Source organism: Scyliorhinus canicula, chromosome 9, assembly GCF_902713615.1.
Source record: "Scyliorhinus canicula chromosome 9, sScyCan1.1, whole genome shotgun sequence".
NCBI lineage: Eukaryota > Metazoa > Chordata > Chondrichthyes > Carcharhiniformes > Scyliorhinidae > Scyliorhinus > Scyliorhinus canicula.
In genome coordinates this window covers 71585898-71606843 of record NC_052154.1, presented here as the reverse complement: position 1 = coordinate 71606843, position 20946 = coordinate 71585898, and the positions used below count along the sequence as shown (strand labels likewise).

The 20946-nt window shown below is 49.9% G+C and overlaps 1 protein-coding gene across 2 annotated transcripts in view; it reads right to left on the bottom strand.

Moving 5' to 3' along the window:
* LOC119971413 (probable D-lactate dehydrogenase, mitochondrial) overlaps nt 1–18630 on the bottom strand; it is a 73480-nt gene extending 54850 nt beyond the window's left edge. Inside the window, exons 1-3 of one of the 2 annotated variants that reach the window (XM_038806899.1) lie at nt 18450–18630; nt 5182–5294; nt 931–1072 (exon numbers count right to left, since the gene is read on the bottom strand). In XM_038806899.1, coding sequence (XP_038662827.1) covers nt 931–1072; nt 5182–5294; nt 18450–18581 — 387 coding nt within the window. In that variant the 5' untranslated portion in view covers nt 18582–18630. Of the gene's footprint in view, nt 1–930; nt 1073–5181; nt 5295–18389 lie in introns of both variants that reach the window. The other variant, XM_038806898.1, reaches the window with a different exon arrangement.
* Nucleotides 18631–20946: the final 2316 nt, after the last annotated feature.

The window sequence follows — 20946 nt, the reverse complement described above, 5'->3', positions numbered from 1 at the left end:
ACCTTAAATCGAATTTGCCTGGAGGCATTAAACCAGACGGCTGCAAGTTTAGTACTCAAGCCCTTATTTAAAGCAATTTCCACACAGCAGTATACATGAATCCCAAGCACTATTTCCATGGGAATGCATAATGGCATGTTTCAGGATTGCTCAGGGACCAAGGCACTCATATGGGTTCTCAGAGGCAGCACTGGAGATCTTAGTGGTGGAAGTCCAGATGAGATTCTTGCTTCCTCCCCTTTCCCCGCAGCATTTGTGGCTGCTCTGCCTGCCCTCCTCCCATTCCTCCTGCAGACCCAAAGTGATCCCAAGCAAGATGGCCATGACCGAGCCATTCGCCTGCTGATTCCTACAGGATGTCCAACAAGTTAAAGTCGTACAGCACATGCTCTTTCTCCTCACATTGAATTTCTGAAATAAACGTTGACAGAATATTGGTGAGGTTTTGGCAAAGTATCAGAGAGGGTATCCGGAGTGTTTTAAAAGTCCACTTCAAATCTGCAGCATCAAGTGAACACTGAAAGTTACATCCGGACTCAAAATCCTCAGCAAAAGACTCATTTATCTCGTTATTGAGGACAATAGTTCATGTACTATCTAGTAAAAGGCAATGCAGCCTATTTAATGAAAGCCAGCTGGCAAGTTCAGCGGCAATCAGATCTCTTCATCAATTCTCTGGGACGCTATTTCTAGCACTAGCTTTAACTCCTTTACCAAAATGGCGTTCATCAACCAAACCCGGGCAAGCCAGCATTGGAGACCCAGACCCAGCTTGACCACTCTTGGGGGCTCTTTAGCACCTAAACAATCCATAGAAAACAAAACCTTAATCTTGAACAATCACATAATGCCACATCAGGGCTTTATGAGCTACCATGAACCTGAAAGCGGGGAAAGGATTTTTGTTTTTGAGAACATAGCTGCACCTACCTTCATGGCGAGGACTCCTCCTTCCAGCCCTGTGCTTGTACCAAAAGGGATGATGGGGACATTATTCTCAAAGCAGATCCTAGCCATTCTGCTCACTTGCTCCACATTCTGTGGCCACACAACTGCGTCAGGAGGTTTGCACCTTCACACAGAATGGAATATTGTGGATTATGTTGCGTGGGTTCTGCAGATCAATACTCCAAATACGAATCAAAGCTATCTTGTCAATCCAATTTAATATATTGACAGATATTACATTTTAAGAGGAAATAAAATATTTTTTGCCTTCAGGGATACACAATCTGATAAGCCCTTATGTGGTTAGCCCCAGTATAGATATTACAGAATTTGCAGGCTAAACCTCAACCTGAAAACCCCCCTAAATCTCTTCTCTTTGAAGGCATCACTTGATTGTTCCGATATTTTCGTTTGCTAGGTGTCCTTAGGGGGTTTTACTCGTATTAAAGGGTGTTTTATAATGGCAAGATGTTGTTGTGAAGACCCTTTAAACCATAAGAAAAATGATCCTGAAGCTACAGGCATAGGCCCTCATTGCACCCATTTGGAAGGCCTTAAAATAGGGCAGCGAGATCTCATTTCAGAAACTAATGCCTTGCTTCTCATGAATGCCTGAAATATATCAAACGCAAAATCGGCTTGGGCCATTTTTCAAGTTACAGGGCAGCCTCTTAAAACAGTTGTGAGAGCAGGAGAAAGGATTACAATTAGTTAGTGCCTTTAATGACCTCAGAATGTCCCAAACCAATTTGTATAGAGCAGGAACTCACTAACAAAACAGAAATACCAGATAATCTGTTTTAGTGATGTTGGTTGAGCAATAAACATGGTCTGGAGAAAACACTGGTCACCTACCTGAATGAATTGCAACAAGTTTGCTTTTGTTACGAGGAATTGGTACCCCCAATTGCAGGTCTGGTGCAAGATAAAACCAGCTTTAACCCGGTCAATGTGAGCTTTGATTTGAACAGATGAGGGTCTATTTCCTTCACTGAAACAACTAGCCATGGAGCTCACACTCTTGATATTGGTACACTTGCAGCATTTTGGTCAAATGATTGGCACCTCAAGCCTGGCTTCATCAAGGTCACTCACTGACCACTGCAAACCTTGCAACCTATGTCAATGGAAGATGATAAAGGGAAACATACAAAGCACTAGCCAACAATACCCACATCCTCACAGAATAGAAACTTTCAGTAAAAAACGAGGCCATTCAGCTCATCAAGTCGCACCGATCCTATGAAAGAGCCCACCACCTAGGCCCACTCTGCCACCCTATTCCCGTAGTCCTACCTAACCGTTTGTTCTTGAAAATACAGAAAAATGTGTCATTTGAAACATGGAAGTCTGGCAATATCTGGTCTGAGAGAAACATGAGAGGATACAGGGAAAGATCCCACAAAAGGTTAATAGCAGCTGCAAACAGCAGGATTATAAAATGCAGATTATTTCTCACAAGCAGGCTTAGCAAACACACAGGATTCATGTATTAAGCTAAAACAATGGCTCACACCTTCATTGAATTGAACTATCTTAGGAAGCATCTGGAAAAGCATGGATGAGAGTTTCAATTGAATTAAGTGACGAATGTTTAAAACAGGCAGGTCTTTCAAGTCATAACCAAGTGAAATTTTAGCATACAGTTAAAAGCAAAGGTTTCACACCTTCATTGAAATTAACTCTCTTAGTTAACAGCTGGAAAGGATGGATGATGTTCAGTTGAATTTGGTTTCAATTCTAAGTGTGAAATTCTACTAACATCAAGTAAATTAAAGAAAATTGGAGACAACCTGTCTATCAGAAACATAATTTAAAGTCAAAATCAAAGGCAAAGTTATGAGCTGGGGACAATTGGAAAATTAAACTATTCAAATGACAGAAATTAAAAGTAACACCTCTTGAAACCAAAGCATTTTTTGAATATCACAAGGGAACTTTGAACGTCACAAAGGACAATGTAATCAGATCTGAGAGGTGAGGCCATGCCCAAAATGAATACTTAGTTGGATTAGAATGTTTAGATCAAGGATACTTTTTAACAATCAAAGTAGAAATAAGTTAATTGACAATAAGGTAATAAAATCTTAATAATTGTTAGAAAGAGAATATAAACCCAGGGAGTAGAACCAGAATAAGGGAAGGGGAGGAGAACTCAGAGAGAGGAGAGAAGCATATTCAGCTTTCACAGCTCGGTCATGGGAAAGACAAGACAAGCAGCCGAGCTTAAACAGCTATATATCTAAGGAAGACTAGAATTTAAACAGGAGTCAGAGTCAGCTGAGAGATAGCTAGCAGAGCTAGCTCTTGTAGCTCAATACATGGGATCGACAAGACACAGCAACGGAGCTAACCGGCAAATACATCTAAAGAAGACCAGACGTTAAAGAAGATTGATTGTCAAGGTGGGCCTGAAGGTCCCTTCAACCAACCAGCAGGATCCAGAAGCAAGATCTTTTTACCTTTCTGTAAAGAAAGTGTTTTCAGCTTTTAAAAGAAAAAATATAATAATAAAATAACTTAAACTGAAAAAGTGATTATTCCTAAAGTCTACATTACTTACTTAGCAATGCAGGACCCAGGACATCGATGTTACTAAGTGGTAAGTAGATAAAATCTTCGGTGAAGGTATGGGTTATACCGGGGGATAACTTGAAAATATTGTTTGACCTGAATAGCACTCACCGAAGCCTGCATCGGAGTCAGGAAGTGAGAATCCCTGTTCACCACTTAGAATGTCGGCCCTTTTTGGGATAGGGGGAATTCTAAGAATAGTGGTGAGTTTTCAAAATCACGTTGGACACCAAGGGCAATTGAGCGTGGCCAATCCACCTAACCTGCACATCTTTGGACTGTGGGAATAAACCAGAGCATCTGGAGGAAACCCACGCAACACGGAAAGAACATACTACTTCTACACAGTCACCCAAGGCCGGAATTGAATCCAGGCCCTGGTGCTGTGAGGCAGCAGTGCTAACCACTGTGCTACCAGCCTGTAAAACAAATTTTAAGAAGTCCCATTTCCTAGCTCAGTCTCCATAGCCATTTGAATTCTCCCACCCGCCCCCTCCCCCGCAAAATATTTATCCGATTTTCTTTTGAAAGTTTTTTTTTTAAATTTAGATTACCCAATTATTTTCCAATTAAGGGGCAATTTAGTGTGGCCAATCCACCTACTCTGCACATTTTTGGGTTGTGGGGGCGAAACCCACGCAGACACGGGGAGAATGTGTAAACTCCACACGGACAGTGACCCAGAGCTGGGATCGAACCTGGGACCTCAGCGCCGTAAGGCGGTTGTGCTAACCACTAGGCCACCGTGCTGCCGTTCTTTTGAAAGTTATGATTGATCCGAGGCCGAGGGGTTTCTGGCAGGTGTTTGCTGACATCATGTCAGAAGTATTAAAAGTGAGGGTAGTTCCGAGTCCAGAGGTGGAAGATCTGGGAGCCCAGGGGGGGCGAGAGAGGCCAGCGTCCTGGCGTTTGCATCCCTGGTGGCCCGGAAACGGATCCTACTGGGATGAAGGGACTCGGAACCCCAAAAACCGGGGGAATTGGTTAGCGACACTGCGGGATTTCTCAGACTCGGGAAAATCAAATTCACCTTGAGGGGATCGCTCGAAGGTGGCAGCTGTTCATTGCTTTCTTCGAGAAAATTAAGCTATCAGCTAGCGGGGCGGGGTCCTGTTTGTGTAAGCCATGTTGGCTACGGTTTGTTACGGCGGGCGCGGGGGGGTATTGGTTATATTGTTTTGTTCTAGTTGATACCGGATTATTAAAATTGTTAAAATGATAAATGCCTTAATAAAGTATTGTCTATGATTGAATTTACCACCACCATTTCCGTCTGTGCATTCAGATCTCAATAATTTGCCGCATAAACAAATATCCAAATCTTGCCTCTGGTCCCAGAACACAACTGAGAAGCAGCCTTTCAATATATGAATATAAAAATAAATGCACATGGTGCATGTTTGAATAATTAATTTCCTTAGAGTAGGTTAGATTTAAGGAATATAGTACATTTTAAAACTAAAATTTATTACAATATGTTGTGAATCTCTGTGTATAACACAACAGGCTGGATTTTCTGGCCCTTTCCTCTGCGGGACCTTCCAGAGCATCGTAAGGGAATGAGCAAGATCCTAATGGAAGCCTTTTAATGTTCAAATCATGTTGAGGTGACTTTAGAGGGACTTTAAACTACAGTATCCTCCAACCAAAAGTTCTTACCTTTGGTATGATTCATCTTTTCCATGCTGTTCCCGGACAGCAGTTGTCGTGGAAACGTTTTCAGACCCTGCTGCTACTTGCAGAGCCTCAATTATATTACGATGCAATCCCCTCTGAGGAGTGAGAACAAAACATTTGGCAAATTATTTTCAAAAATCACTAGCTGGCAGTGCTTGCATTTTCTTTCCAATATTTTCTCAACTGATTCACAATATTCTTTCCTGAGATACGATTCTGTAATTCTCTCTGCACTTTCAAACCACCAATGCTCCAATATAACAGTTGGTGAATGTACTGCGAACTTTGAAACTGCTGGGATTTACAGACCGTGATTCATTTAGTGGATGGCCATCCTGTCAGCCATCAAATAACCCCCAAGAACCAAACTGGGGTGGAAATCAGCCACATTTTCCACTCTTGGTTCTCTAAATAGTGGTTCACAAGTCTGCATCAGTGTCTTGCGAGTGTCCCTTTAAGAAAGGGTTTGTTTTACCACATATCTTGCAGCACAACTTCAGTGATGATATTTGTGGTTGGAGCTGGGCTGTGGCTGTCAGGTGAGACGGGGTTTGTGGTGATATGCATCTTTGTAAATACACAAGGGGTTAATGTGAACACACTACATCTAGATAGACACTAGAGGGAGTACCAGAGACATCATGACACACAGACATTCAACCAATAGGTCAGTAAGATAGGACACGACCAATGGGCATTCAAGACACATACACAGGTGATACAACCACAGGAGGGCATTACACACACCCATATATAAGGACACAGCACACATGATCTTTCTCTTTCACGTGGAGACAGTGAGTACAGACAGGGTTAATTGAAACACATCACACCCCCCACGTGGATTGTAGCAGACTGGTTAGTCAGTCTGAGTAGCTATAGCAGGATTAACAGGAGAGTCGAATCCAAGTAGGAAAATTGTTAACTGTTTAATAAATGTGTTAAAGCTATCTCCTCTGAACCTTCCTTTGTCAGAGTGCACATCAAGGAAGCAGCTTATGCTATGTCAAGAGCATAACAAAACAGAGTTTAAGTTTTGGATTATTCGTGTGGACTGCAGAAGATGAAGCATGAAGATGAGGAATATATGTTGAAAGGCACTGTTAAGCTGAAGGAGTTTTCCCTGTTTTATTTTAAAGCTGTTCCAGTGAACTGAAAGCACACTGGGTGTGGCAGTGGGTGTGGCAAACTGCCTTGGTAACCTTAAAGCTACTGTTGCTTTGCTGAAGGAGTTTTGAATCTGCTGGTTGGAAACTGGACCAGAATCTCAGGGAAAGGATCAGTCCCATTCAAGTGAGATTAGTGTCCTGGGCCATGCCCTTGAAAGGGGTTTTGGTTTTATTGAATTTTATATTGAATTAGAACAGCTACTAGGGGGGATTCATTAAAAGTTATATACATAGATAATTGTAGCTTGTGTATTTTTTGTAATTGATAAGTTCTTGCTAAGAGTTTTATATATGTTAAATAGCCAAATTCAACATCAAAGTTCGAGGTCAGGTGAGCTTCATAATACACTTTGGAGTTTCTAAGCCCTTGCCCATAACAATCAGAGACAGCTGCGATGCTCCCCAAGCTGAACAGCCTACTGGGAGTCATCGTCTCTGCTCACATGACAAATTACACTTTAGTAAAGGTACGAAACTGGCATCTGTTGAACCATAGTCCAGGTAGCACCTTCAGGAGAACAAATAAAAACTTACAAGTAACAGTGCCAACTCCATATTTTTCAGATCTAGGGGCTGGTTTAGCACACTGCGCTAAATCGCTGGCTTTGAAAGCAGACCAAGGCAGGCCAGCAGCACGGTTGAATTCCCGTACCAGCCTTCCCGAACAGGCGCCGGAATGTGGCAACTAGGGGCTTTTCACAGTAACTTCATTGAAGCCTACTCGTGACAATAAGCAGTTTTCATTTCATTTCATCTCGATCTTGATACAATCCACTCGTTTTAAGCAGCACAACACAAATATCTTCACCTACCCTCTTCCACTGTCTCCCGACTGTTGCCAATTCAATGTAAAGTGTTAACTGGGGATTGCTTACACATGTTTTTCAAACGTTTTTGCCCGGGACCCATTTTTACCACTGGCCATCCTTTTGGACCCACGCCAGCCGACCTTCGCGACCACCATTTCAATTTACCTTTAATGCGACAGATGAGCCTGCTTGGTCCTCACAATCTCACTTGCTTTGTCATTCAATGTTACATTTCTGCTAAGGAACTAAGCTGACGATTTAAGTTCTCACTGCAGCCGTTGGAGAAAAAAAATCAAAAGAGTCCTCAAATGCCTTTGAAGTTTTGAGGGTTTTAAACTTTCATTTTCCAGTATTTGTCTGCATGTAACACACATGGGGCGCGATTCTCCTCTCCCCACGCTGGGTGGGAGAATCGCGGGAGGGCCGGGCGACTCATTTCACGCCCCCCGCGATTCTCCCACCCCCCCGCTCGGAAGAATCGGCGGTCGCCGTTTTTCACGGCGACCGCCGATTCTCCGACCCGGATGGGCCAAGCGGCATGCCATTCGCGACCGTTTCATGACGGCGGCAACCACACCTGGTCGCTGCCGGCGTGAACATGGGCGCCAAAGGCCTGTTTGTGGCTTGTGGGGGGCGGAGAGGGGAGTGAGCACCACGGCCGTGCTCGGGAGGGGACTGGCCCGCGATTGGTGCCCACCGAACGTCCGCCGGTGTCTCAACGGGACGCACTCTTTCCCCTCCGTTGCCCCGCAAGATCAAGCCGCCATGTCTTGCGAGGCAGTGGAGGGGAAGACGGCAACTGTGCATGCGCGGGTTTGAGCCGGCAGCCGTCGTGACGTCAGCCGCGCATGCGCGGGTTGGAGCCAGCCAACCTGTGCATGCGCGGCCAATGTCACATAGGCGTGCCGTTGCGTAATTCGCGGCGCGCCGCCGAGAATAACGGAGTGCCGCTCCTAGCCCCCCAGGTGGGGGTGAATACGGTGAGAGGAGCGGCCGCCGAGGCCGTCGTGAAACTCGGCCGAGTTCACGACGGCCTTCCCTATTTTTCCCGGGAGCGGAGAATTCCGCCCATGGTCTGGATTTACATTGGCACAATTAATAAAGCCATCTCTTAAAAAAAACATCTTTACACTGCTTTGTTCCAGATTTCAGCTTCTTCTTAATGGGCTGTTCACCAGAGGCCCTGGACCTCACACCAACACGGTTTTGGCCTGCTGTGGATTCTTCTGAGCCACTCTCTGTTGTGAGAGTCTGGCCCGTTTGTGTCTCTGGCCCACTCTTCCTCATTACAAACCGATCCATTTTAAATTCTGCAGGCCTGTTGCTTGCTGCTAACAAAATGGAGGAATTTATCTTCAGCCCAGGGCACGTGACATCAGTGTATGGGGCAGTGTAGCCACCTGGGTTGGCCACTTCCCGAGTTAAAATGGAGATTCGCAAAGAATGCAGGGGAAAATGGACAGTATCAGAAAACAAGCAGTTTGCAGAGTTCTTCTGTGTATTCGGCCTGCAGAAAGCAGACAGCACTGAAACCAGCAGCCATACATATTAAATGAGCAATTCCCGGGCACAATAGATACAATTAAGGGTGACCAAGGTAAAGCCAGACTCCTCGGCGCCAGCAGGAGTCCAAGACAAAAGATGCTAACGAGCACCCAAGGACCACCCAGCGATCAGGAAACAGCCCCAGTATTGGGGAATTCAAACCCATCGATTGGTACACGATTCAATCGATTGGAGTCAGGTACGGGGTCCGCCCAAAAGGGCGCGAAGCCCCTGGGGCCTATAAATTAGAGGCCCCAAGTTTAAATCGTCCTTTTTGGCACGGTCTCCCAGCAGTTCGAAACAACCCTTGACAGAGACCTGCCTAGCAGCTGCACCAACAAGTGTCCAGTCAACGCACGCTACGAGATAGGCGCTCCTAAACCTTAGTCCATACCAGCTGGAAGCTTGCAGTCTCAGGACCGAACAAGAGGCCATTGTTCCCTGACCCAGTGGGTTCCTTTTCCAAAAGCTAAGTATTGGCCTTTAGCGGTAGAAGTAGTCTAGTTTTGTAGTATTTATGCATGAGTAGCGATTGACTGTGTATATAATAAATGTGTTTTGATTTGAACCTTACTAACTGGTGTATTGAGTTATTGATCAGCACTTGAACTTAAACCTCGTGGTGGTATCATAAAGATACCTGGCGACTCTAGAGCAAGGTTATAAAACAGAGCCAATTGAGTGTAAAGCACACTCACCAAAACGAGCAACAGCACATGACCTGCTCTCTGTCACCATTCCAGGCAGGAAGGTCCCAGGTAACGTCTGTCATAATATACACCCATGCACATCACGAGCTAAAAGCAGGCAGTGACAGACACCCAGGTGAGCCAATCAACATACAGAACAGAACACAACCAATCACAGTCAGAACACCGGGGGGGGGGGCAGCTTCCAACTATAAAACACACGAGGCATACGCATTCTGCCTCTTTCCACTGGTGACAACTGTCGTGACAGTCGGGGTGTACAAATCATCCAACACCTTCTACACGTGGATCATAGTTAGCCTGGTCTAGATAGTTTGTGATAGTTTACTTAGAGGAGTAGAGAGTCAACCCACAGACATCTGTGTTTCTCATTACTGAAGTTCAATAATTCTTATTGAACCAACACCTACATTTGGTGTGTGCTTTATCATTTAACTGCATCATGTTGCAGTTCGTGTTACCCAGGGTGAATAACACGACATGATACCAGGAGTGACTACTGCTTCTAAGTAATTAACCTTAGAAAATAAAATTCACTGACGACCAGCAACTGCCTTCCAGTGGCATGGAAAAGATCCAGCACCTCCACAGCTCCGGATCTCTGCGAACCTTGGCGCCAACTGGCGGGTCTTCAAGCAGAAATTCAGTCAATACATTTGAGGCCTCAGGCCTCGAAAGTGCGTCCGATGCCCGAAAAGTCGCTCTGCTACTGTCGAGTGCGGGCGACCAGGCCATCCAAATCTTCAGTTCACTTATTTTTGCCGACGGTGAAGACAAGACCAAGTTCCAGACCGTCTTAGCCAAATTCGACAATCGCTGAGGTCGAAATGAACGAAAGCTTTGAGCGTTATGTCTTCCAGCAGCGCCTTCAGGTTAAGGATGAGTCTTTCCAGTCTTTTCTCACTCACCTGCGCATTCTAGTGCAATCCTGCAACGACAGGACACCGCTGATTCCCTCATCAGGGATCAGATAGTGTTTGACATCCACTCCGACACCCTGCGGGAGCAGCTCCTAAAAATAAAAAATATGACACTGCCAGTAGGCATTGAGACGTGCAAAGTCGACAAACAGGCGAAGTGTCGCTATTCCCGCCTTAAGTTGGCAGAGCAGGACCAACTTGCCTCCCACGAGGCTGAAAGTATACAGTCCATCGCCCGAATGCGGCGCCTGAGCATCGATGAAGGCGGCCATTTCGCCCGCGTTTCCAGGGGTCCCACGCATGCGCACCATGGTCGGGAGAACGAAGCTGCCGAAGACAACACTGCGCAGGTGCGAGCGGCGGCTGACTGCACTGTGCACATGACAACGCACCGAGCGTCACAACATGGACGTGATGACGTGCCCCAACTGCGGCACCACCCATTTAAAGCAGCAATGCCCTGCAAGAGGCAGGCGATGTCTCAACTGCAAGAAGCATGGCCATTATGCTGCTTTGTGCAGATCTGCACCTCCGATGGGGGGCCATTGATCCCAGTTCCAACGCAGACACGTTCGAAGTGTGCAGCAAGGGCTGCTGCATTTGGAACCTGATCCCGTCACGGATCCAGAGGACGACTGTTCCGGCCATTCATGTACTCGACCTGGATCACCCAGTGCTGCAAAAGATGCGGCAGATCAGAACCTGACAAAAGCTGACACATGATGCTCATGCTACTGATCTGCTCGTGCTCTCTCCGAACGGCGCTGTTCGCATCAAGTTGCCTGGTGGAGGCTGGTCAGCTCCAGCTGTTGTTGTTTGACAGGCTGCTCCCAGGTTGTTTGTGGTTCGCATGGCTGATGGATCCATTGTCAGGCGCCACAGAAGGGCACTACGCACACTTGCCTGCCCACCACCGGATCGCACGTTCCCAGGTGTCGTTCTTCCTTATCCGGACACCTCGTTCCACAAGGCCAACAATCTGGCTGCATGCCAACCTGTCAAGACACCATCGTGCCCACCTCCACCTCTCAGGGGGTCCAAAAGAATCCGATGACAGCCCCAACGACTGGACCTATAAATAGTCCCTTTGTATATATGCTGTTATGTTTCTGCATGCTAGACACCTTACATGTACATATCCATTCACTCACCAATTGCTGTAAATAGTTACTTTTGTAAATATGTCGCATATGCTCTAGGCAGCCTACAATTTTTTTTAAAAGGGGGATGTCATAATATGCACCCATGCACATCACGAGGTAAAAGCAGGCAGTGAGACACCCAGGTGAGCCAATCAACATACAGAACAGAACACAACCAATCACCAGTCAGAACAGCAGGGGGGGGCTTCCAACTATAAAGCACAGGGGCTGTTTAGCACACTGGGCTAAATCGCTGGCTTTGAAAGTAGACCAAGACAGGCCAGCAGCACGGTTCAATTCCCGTAACAGCCTCCCCGAACAGGCGCCGGAATGTGGCGACTAGGGGCTTTTCACAGTAACTTCGTTGAAGCCTACTCGTGACAATAAGCGATTTTCATTTCATTTCATTTCAGGAGGCATCAGCACTCCGCCTCTTTCCACTGGTGACAACTGTAGTGACAGTTAGGGTGCACAAATCATTCAACACCTTCTACACGTGGATCACAGCTAGCCTGGTCCAGATAGTGAGTGATAGTTTACTTACTGAAGTTTAATAAATCTTATTGAACCAATGCCTACATTGGGTGTGTGCTTTATCATTTAACTGCATTGTGTTGCAGTCTGTGTTACCCCAGGGTGAATAACACGTCAGGGGGAGACAGTCTGCCCTGCTGGGCTCCAGAACTGCACACTGCTGATGGGGCACTCTTGCTCAGGACAACCGACATTCAGAAAGCCGGTCATGGCTGACATTTAAAAAGTCACGGTCGGGAATGCCTTGATGGATGGCCCCTTGACCCTCCCGACATCCACCTGCGAGTCACCCACAGTTTAGGACCCTAAGTTTGAAAATGACTTGTCTTATACAAATATTTCCTGAATGTATCTTTCAGAATGCCCCGCTCTCATCTCACCTTCATACACTGGCTCACTGTTAAGGTAACTCCAAGCTGAAAGGATAATCAGCCACCAAGGGCAATGGGAGGGTGATACTGCCCAAGTTAGGGAGTTTATCAGAATAGTAAATAAGATCGCGAACAGCTTGGCTATTCCTGGCAATCCTTATAGAATTATTTGAAAGTAAATAAAATGCAGTGAATGTGGCGTCCATGGATATTGAAAAAACATTTGATAAGAACTGTGGGCGCGATTCTCCCGACTCTCGAAAAATCGCGAAATCGGCGGGAAAAACGGCCGCGTTTCACGACGGTCGGGAAGGGTCCATTTCCCGACGTATTCACTTCCGGGAAATGGGCTAGGAACGCGGCCGCGTCAATTACGTGCGCCATTACGAAGCAACGTGGCGACGACACGAACACGCCCACGTGACGCTGCCCGACGCCGTAAAAAGACGCGGGCGAGCACAGAATCTGTCGGCCATGATGTCGCAGCCCACGAGAGCTGCCCCTCGGTTTGTAGAGACTGATGTGGACGCACTGCTCGATGCCGTCGAGCAGAGGAGGGGCATCATCTGCCCGCGTAGAGGGCATCGCCAACCTGCCAGCGCGGTACGCCAGGCCTGGTGTGAGGTGGCTGCTGCCGTTAGTGCTGTGGGGCAGACCCCTCGCTCTGCAGAGCAATGCAGGAAAAAGCTGCACGACCTCACCAGGGCTGCCAGGGTAAGTGCCAAGAGGGTGCCCCCTGGTCACAACCATCCATCCCCCCTTAACTTAATCACCCACCTGCCCCACTGGCACAGGGGGGGGGGGGGGGGGGGAAGAGAGAGGGGGATTGGGGCAGAATTATTTGAGGGTGGTCCACAAAGTTGTCACAGACCCAGCGCTCTGGCCTCCGTGGAGAGATGCAATGGTCTTATGACAACTTCACCCCCAAACTGTGCCAGTATCTGAACGGACTGCTGATACCTGCTGTATTGTAACGATATACCTATGTCCCCTCCCCCAACAGGCCAAGTCCGCTCACAACACCCGTGAGCGGCACAAGACTGGAGGGGGTTCGCCCAACCTGCACCCACTCACCACATTTGAGCTGAGGGCACTGGACCTTGTGGAGGGGTCTGGCACCCGGGAAGTCGCGCTATGCAAGGTTGGCGGATCTGCAGCAAGTGAGACAACCCTCCTTGACAAACACCCACCCCTCCCCCACCCTCTGTCCCTTCACACACCCTGCCCACTTGGACACCTCCCCCATCCTCTGTCCCTTCACACACCCTGCCCACTTGGACACCTCCCCCATCCTCTGTCCCTTCACACACCCTGCCCACTTGGACACCTCCCCCATCCTCTGTCCCTTCTCACACCCTGCCCACTTGGACACCTCCCCCATCCTCTGTCCCTTCACACACCCTGCCCACTTGGACACCTCCCCCATCCTCTGTCCCTTCACACGTTGCCCACTGGGACTGTCCAGCAGCCTGCCGAGCAAATCTAAATAACCTGTCGAGCAAATCTAAATAACCTGTCTCATTCTCTTCCCTAGGACGTGATGCCGAACGACCAGGGCCGTCTGGCTGCAGACGGACACAGGCATCTGCCCCCACCTCACCTGGGGACGAACGACAGAGGGCGCCTGATCAGCGGGGAGTCCCATCCTCCCCAACCCAATCTGCGGAGCAGGACGCCCAGAGGGTGGTGATACCACAAGCCACAGAAATGGCCAGCGATAACCCTCCGGACTCTGAGCGGCCCCACACCATAGAGGAGGCGCTAAATTGCGACAACCTCGGGCTTGCGGCACTGCTATCTCCCACACCATCCATCATCCCACAGACACTCACCCCGGCGAGCCTATTTAGTGATGAGTCTCCTAGATCACAGTCTGGTTCGCACATCACAGCTGAGCAGGTACAGCAGGTGGAGGTCGGAGCAACCGAGGGCCCGGACTCGCGGAGGCCAGACCAGGCCCAGCACGCAGCTGGCTCCCAGACGTTTTCGGAGTTCCTGGAGTTTCTCAACCCACCCGCACAGCCGATGCCTCAAGAAACCCAGGGAAACAATGACGGGATGAGGGCTGTCTTCCAGACTCTGCAGACGCTGTTAGAGGAGTCGAACCGCGTCCACGAGCAGGGAGTGGTGCCGCTCATGGCAGAGACCCAGGCCGACACCGCACGGGTGGCATCCGCGGTGGAGGCAATAGGTGAAACGGTTTCTGCGATGGGTCGGGTTATGCAAGGCGTTGGGGTTAATGTGCACGCGTCATCCTCGGCCCTGGACAGGGTTGCCCTCTCACAGGCAGCAATGTGCAAAACGACATTGCCGGCGCCCTGCAGGCCTTGGCCCAGTCTCACCAGGTCATGGCCCAGTCGCAGCAGTCAGTCGCCGAGAGCATCAACCGCCTGACAAATGTGCTGGATGGCGTCGTGCACTCACAGGTTGAGGTCGCACAGTCCCTGGCGGGCATGTCTAACTCCCTGGACTCCGTGTCTGCAAACCTTCAGATCCTGGTCGATACCGTTGCAGGCCTCCAGGACTGGCATCGCCAGGTGTCGGCGGCACGACGGGGCACCTCCCCGCTCACACCTCTGTCCCAAAGTGAGGCCCGGGGGCCACCGGGCTCCCCGAGGGAGGAGGAGGTTTCGGGGCCCGTCCCATTAACTCCATCACAGGACGTCCCGGAATTCTCGGCCTCCCCCCGTCCCATCCCTGGTGCATCGGGTGGGCAGCAGGCAGAGCAGGGTGGCACAACGTCACCCGAGACGCCCGCAGAGCAGCCTGGCCCATCAAGGCCGGGTCGCCCCAGGAAAGGCTTGCCGAAGGGGAAACGAGTCGAAGGGGGCGATTCGCAGCAGTCCTCCTCCACTCCTGCTGTATCATCTGGGGAATCACTTAGACGTAGTGGTAGGGCCCGTAAGGCAACTAAGATAGACACTGAGTAAGTTGGCACGGGTGAAGGGCACAGTTTAGTTGTAGGGGCTAGGGCACCTGTAAATTATTGTTAACATTAAACGCACTGTTCCACCTTACTTGTAATACCGTGTGATTGTTCCACAGCCACAGGAATCGTGATGGTGACCGAGTGTCGCTGGGGTTGACGAGCGGTGAAACATCGGTGCCGGGTGTGCAGTCCCTGCCCCTCCCCCCACCGCCTCCCACAGCTAGCCCACGCGGGCACGTGATAGAGTGTCCGTGACGATCTCAGCGGCCACCAAGGTGGATGGTTCAGCTATTGCCATGGGTCAGACTCTCTCTAACGATTCTGAGCTCACAGCTCTTCACAGAGCGGGCTGTCATCATTCCACATGGCACTGATCACACCCGCTGACACAGCCATCAATGTTGTGCCATACCGTCTGGACCCAGTGGTAAGGGTGAGATCGAAGTGGAGCACTGTACACTGAGAGGGTGTGGTGGGGGGGGGCGGCTGTGGTGGTGGCAGTTGTGTGTTGACCCTCTGCACGACTAGCGATGCAGGTGGTGGTTTGGTGTTCAGCGGGGACGTCACATGCGACGCGTGAACCGTGCTGCCACCAAGGCGTCGCATGCCCGCCGTCCTCGCCGGATCCGTCGTGCCGCCTCCTGGACATCACCAGCACCTGGGTCGTGTCTGCGTGCTGCGCCCACCATTCCGCCAGCCTCCTCCTCCCTCTCCTCCTCTCCTCCTCTCCTCCTCTCCTCCTCCTCTGTGCTGGCACCACTGCCACTGGCTTCTCCCTCCGCCTCATGCAGCAGGTCATCTCCCCTCTGCATCGCGATGTTGTGCAGCGCACAGCAGACCACAACAATGCGAGCGACCCTTTCGGCCTGGTACTGCAGGGCCCCTCCGGAGCGGTCCAGGCACCTGAATCTCATCTTCAGGAGGCCAAGGCAGCGCACCACCACACCCCTGGTTGCTGCATGGGCCTCGTTGTATCGTGTTTCCGCATTGGTCTGAGGCCTCCGTATAGGCGTCATCAGCCAAGACCTCAGCGGATAACCCCTGTCGCCTAGCAACCAGCCCCTCAGCCGGGGGGGACGTCCCTCAAACACGGCAGGGATGAACGACTGCGCCAGTATGTAGGAGTCATGCACACTCCCTGGGAACCTTGCACAGATGTTCATGATCCTCATGTGGGGATCGCATACCACCTGGATATTCATGGAGTATGTCCCCCTCCTGTTTGTGAAGACCTCCCTGTCCCCTGCAGGCGGGCGCATGGGGACATGAACACAATCGATTGCCCCCTGCACCCTCGGTATCCCGGCCATGCTGGCAAATCCACGAGCTCGTGAGTCTTGACTTGCTTCGTCCTCGGGAAAGGTGATGTAGATGTCAGCGATGGCATAGAGGGCGTCGGTCACATCCCGGATTCACCTGTGCACCGATGACTGGGAGATCCCGGAGAGGTCGCCGCTCGGAGACTGGAAGGAGCCGGTAGCATAGAAGTTAAGAGCGACCGTCACCTTGATGGCAACCGGGATCGCGTGTCCTCCCCCCGTTCCACGTGGGGCGAGGTGCGCCACGAGGTGACAGATATGTATCACCGTCCGCCTACGCAGCCGGAGTCTCCTCCTGCAGGTGATGTCCGTCATTGTTAGGAAAGAGACCCGGACCCGGTACACCCTCGGCCTTGGTCGTCGCCTCTGGCGCCGTGACTGCACCCTCACTCTCTCCTCTTCCTCCTCCTCCTCCTCCTCCTCCTCCTCACCATGCTGCTCGACGACTGGCAACTCCTCGGCCCTTCCCTCTGCTGCTGCAGCTGGCCCTGCATCCACTGCGGGTTGTGGGTGTGGATGCTGCTGCATCGCCAAATGCAGTGCAGCGGCCCCAACCACTGCGCAGAACATAGCCGTTCTGTTCACAGACATTGTGCTAACCTACAGAAGGGTGGTGGGGGCAGAGAAACGGGACATGTTAGACGGAGGTTAGTCGACAACTCGGCAGCCGCCAGCCACGGGATACCTGTGTGTCCCGGTAGCCTGGACGCGCTGCTGACACGCGGGCAGCCTAACCCCTGGTCACTTTCTGCATCCAACGGCCAGTAAACTATGTCCTCCTCACGGGTGCGTCAGTGGCCTGTGGCCGTAAGCCACAGGGCAAACAGCGGCCTTGTCCTTGTGACCGGCACGCCATGGCATGGTGGCAGACATTTTGTTACGGGGTTGGACGGCTCACTCGCTCACTCTCTACCTAACACCCCCCCCCACTCCCACTCCCCCCTCCGTCTCCCCCACTCCCCCCTCCGTCTCCCCCACTCCCCCCTCCGTCTCCCCCACTCCCCCCTCCGTCTCCCCCACTCCGTCTCCCCACTCCCCCCTCTGTCTCCCCCACTCCCCCCTCCGTCTCCCCCACTCCGTCTCCCCACTCCCCCCTCTGTCTCCCCCACTCCCCCCTCCGTCTCCCCCACTCCCCCCTCCGTCTCCCCCACTCCCCCCCCGCTCTGGACCCCCCTCCCGTTCTCAGGGATGCCTTCCCCGTTGTGGCCAGACTTGAGCGGTGCGCTGAGCGGTGCGCTAACCTCCTCCAAGCTGTCGTCAGCCAGCACGACTGGTTGACGAACTTAAAAAACAGGTGTGTTTCACGCCGTGTAAACAGTGTGCGATTAAGTCGGGACTTCGGCCCATCCGGGCCGGTGAATAGCGGGGGGGGGGGCAATAAGTAGCGATTCTGGTCGTGTAGGGGGCGTAATAGAGGCGTTTGGCGGGAATGGCGACTCGGAGTTTGTGTGGGGTTCGGAGAATAGCAGGAGGGCGTCGGACCAGCATCGCCGTAAAAATTTGCGCTGCCCGCTATTCTCCACCCCGTCGTCAGTGCGGAGAATCGCGCCCTGTGATTGTGATTTTAATTGTAAATGAAGGATTACACATCAAATGAAGCAATTAAACTTGCATTAGTTACAAAACAGTAGCCTGAGAATCTCCCGGATTTAAGGAGGTTAAGACATCTTTGCCGGGACCTGGGAGGGTGGTTCGGTTAATGTCCCTCGGGATAGAAAGCACGGCTATAGCCAGTTACGTACTGCCGGGGCTGAATGACGAACACCGCGGTCGTTGGTCCGGATTTCCCGTCCACCCTGTACCTGGGGTTGCAGCCGGTGTTTTCGCCAGCAGGTTGCGGCGTATTCGAGGGCCGGGAGCTGCCAGTGCAGAACGCGGCGCAGAGCCATGGAGCAAAGTGCCGTGACCTCCTCTCCGGCCGCCGCGCTGAGCATGCGCGCCGGGAGCGCGCGCCGTCTCCAAACTGCCGGCCGCTCTTTGTTTTGACAGCTTGAAGGCGCGCGCTGGAGCGGCGGAAATGAACCATTCAGAAGCATCCAGCTGCAGCGCCATCTTGGGCCACTTAACCGGCGTGTGGGTGAGTTTTTACACCTCTTTGTCAGCACTGGTAGTTTTCAGTCCAGCAGAGGCACCACGCATCGGGAGACATTTTTGGGGGTTGGTTAATGCTTTATATTTTTAGTACAGTAAGAAGTCTGACAACACCAGGTTAAAGTCCAACAGGTTTGTTTCAAACACTCGCTTTGGGAGCACTGCTCCTTCCTGAGGTGAGGTGATTGAGTGAAGGAGCAGTGCTCCGAAAGTGAGTGTTTGAAACAAACCTGTTGGACCTTAACCTGGTGTTGTAAGACTTCTTACTGTGCTCACCCCAGTCCAACGCCGGCATGTCCACATCATATATTTTTAGTGTTTAAGCTTTTATTGATTTGTTCAAAATGCGAATAAAGTAAAAGGAAGGTATGTTTTTAAAACTTTCCTTTGTCCCAAGGCTGTTTGATGTACCATCAATTGACAACAGACAAGGTGTCAGGAGAAAAACTGGCTTTAATCAGCTTAAAGACACCTGGAGACGGTCCCATAATGAGGGGAGGGCTGGAGGTTGGCCACCTTTTATACATCAGCCCGAGGGGAGGAGCCACAGGGGGAGCCAGTAGAGACAAGCCCAGGCATGTAACAATACAGCAGTACAATACAATATAGTGGTTTACCACACTGTTAATTCCATTAAAAGCGTTCTTTATTGTATAAAGTGAGTTTGAAGTCACAGAAGGTGAAAGTTATTTTTTTTAACTTTGATTTGTCAGGAGGAAATTAATTCCATTAAAGGAAGTATAATGGATAGAATGCGGTGATTATTCCTAACCGGTGTGATTGTCCACCGAAGATACTCAATGTAATTGGTCATGGGCTCTCTGGGTCCTTGCGTCGCTGATGAGCCCAATCCTAGAGCCAAATCATCAATCACTCACTTGGCTGAAGTTTCCAAAAGGTGGGATTGGTCCTTGGATGCTAGGTCACAGGTATTCCTTTTCTCCCTTTGGGGACACCTCTTGTCGTTGGGTGTTCTCGAAGAATTGTGACCCTTCAATCAGGAGGTTCATCCAAGTAGGTTTCTTCTGAGCAAAAGTCATTGACATGCATTGACATCTATGTTCCATTTCTTGAGGTAAGCATATAAGGTATCTTTGAAGAACTTCCTTTGTCCTGGAAATTTGGCATGTCAGCTATGACTCTCACCAACTTTTACAGATGCACTATTGAACGCATTCTTTCTGGTGTATCACAGCTTAATATGGTTCCTGCTCTGCCCAAGACCGCAGGAAACTACAAAAGGTTGAGAATGTAGCCCAGTCCATCACACAAACCAGCCTCCCATCCATTGATTCTATCTATAATTCCCGCTGTCTCAGAAAGGCAACCAGCATAATTAAGAACCCCACGCACCCCGGGCATACTCTCTTCCACCTTCTTCTGTCAGGAAAATGATACAAAAGTTTGAGGACACATACCAACCGACTCAGGAACAGCTACTTCCCTGTTGCCATCAGACTTTTGAATCTACCTACCTCGTATTAAGTTGATCTTTTCTCTACATCCCAATTATGACTGTAACATTACATTCTGTAGTCTCTCCTTCCTTCCCTATGTACGGTATGCGTTGTCTGTGTAGCATGCGAGAAACAACACTTTTCACTGTATACTAATACATGTGACAATAATAAATCAAATCAAAATTCTCTTGTTCGGGATCCTTCCTTGAGTTGGGTGAAGAAGATTTGCTTTGACAGTCAGGACTCTGACATCCTACGCATATGGACGGCCTAGTAGAGTTGGTTTTGGATGATCATAGCTTCAATACTGGTTCTACTGACTCTTTCAAGGACACTAATGTTAACATGACTTATCCTCCCAGCTGATTCAGAGCTAAAGTACATTTGGAGTTTGCAATGTATTTTAAGCTGAGTGTACAATCCAAGTCTACCTGATGTAGTGCTCGTCCTTAGAAGCCTCAGTGGTTACTTCAAATGCTTTAATAAAGTTTAATGCCTTAGTTGATATATGCAAGCCTCCTGTAAGCGAATGTGAACTATCTCTCTGACAGGTATTGCAGCGAATCAATCACCCACCCCGAAGAGTGTACTGCCAAAGGACATCCCAAAACAATGTCAGAGGAAATTTGTGCCTGGACACTGAACTTCGGCAGCTGCTGCTTTCGAACGTTGAGGTCACATCAATGATTGATATGTCAAACCCCTCCCCTTCCTCCCTTCTTCCCTCCCTCACTCTTCCCTCCCTCTC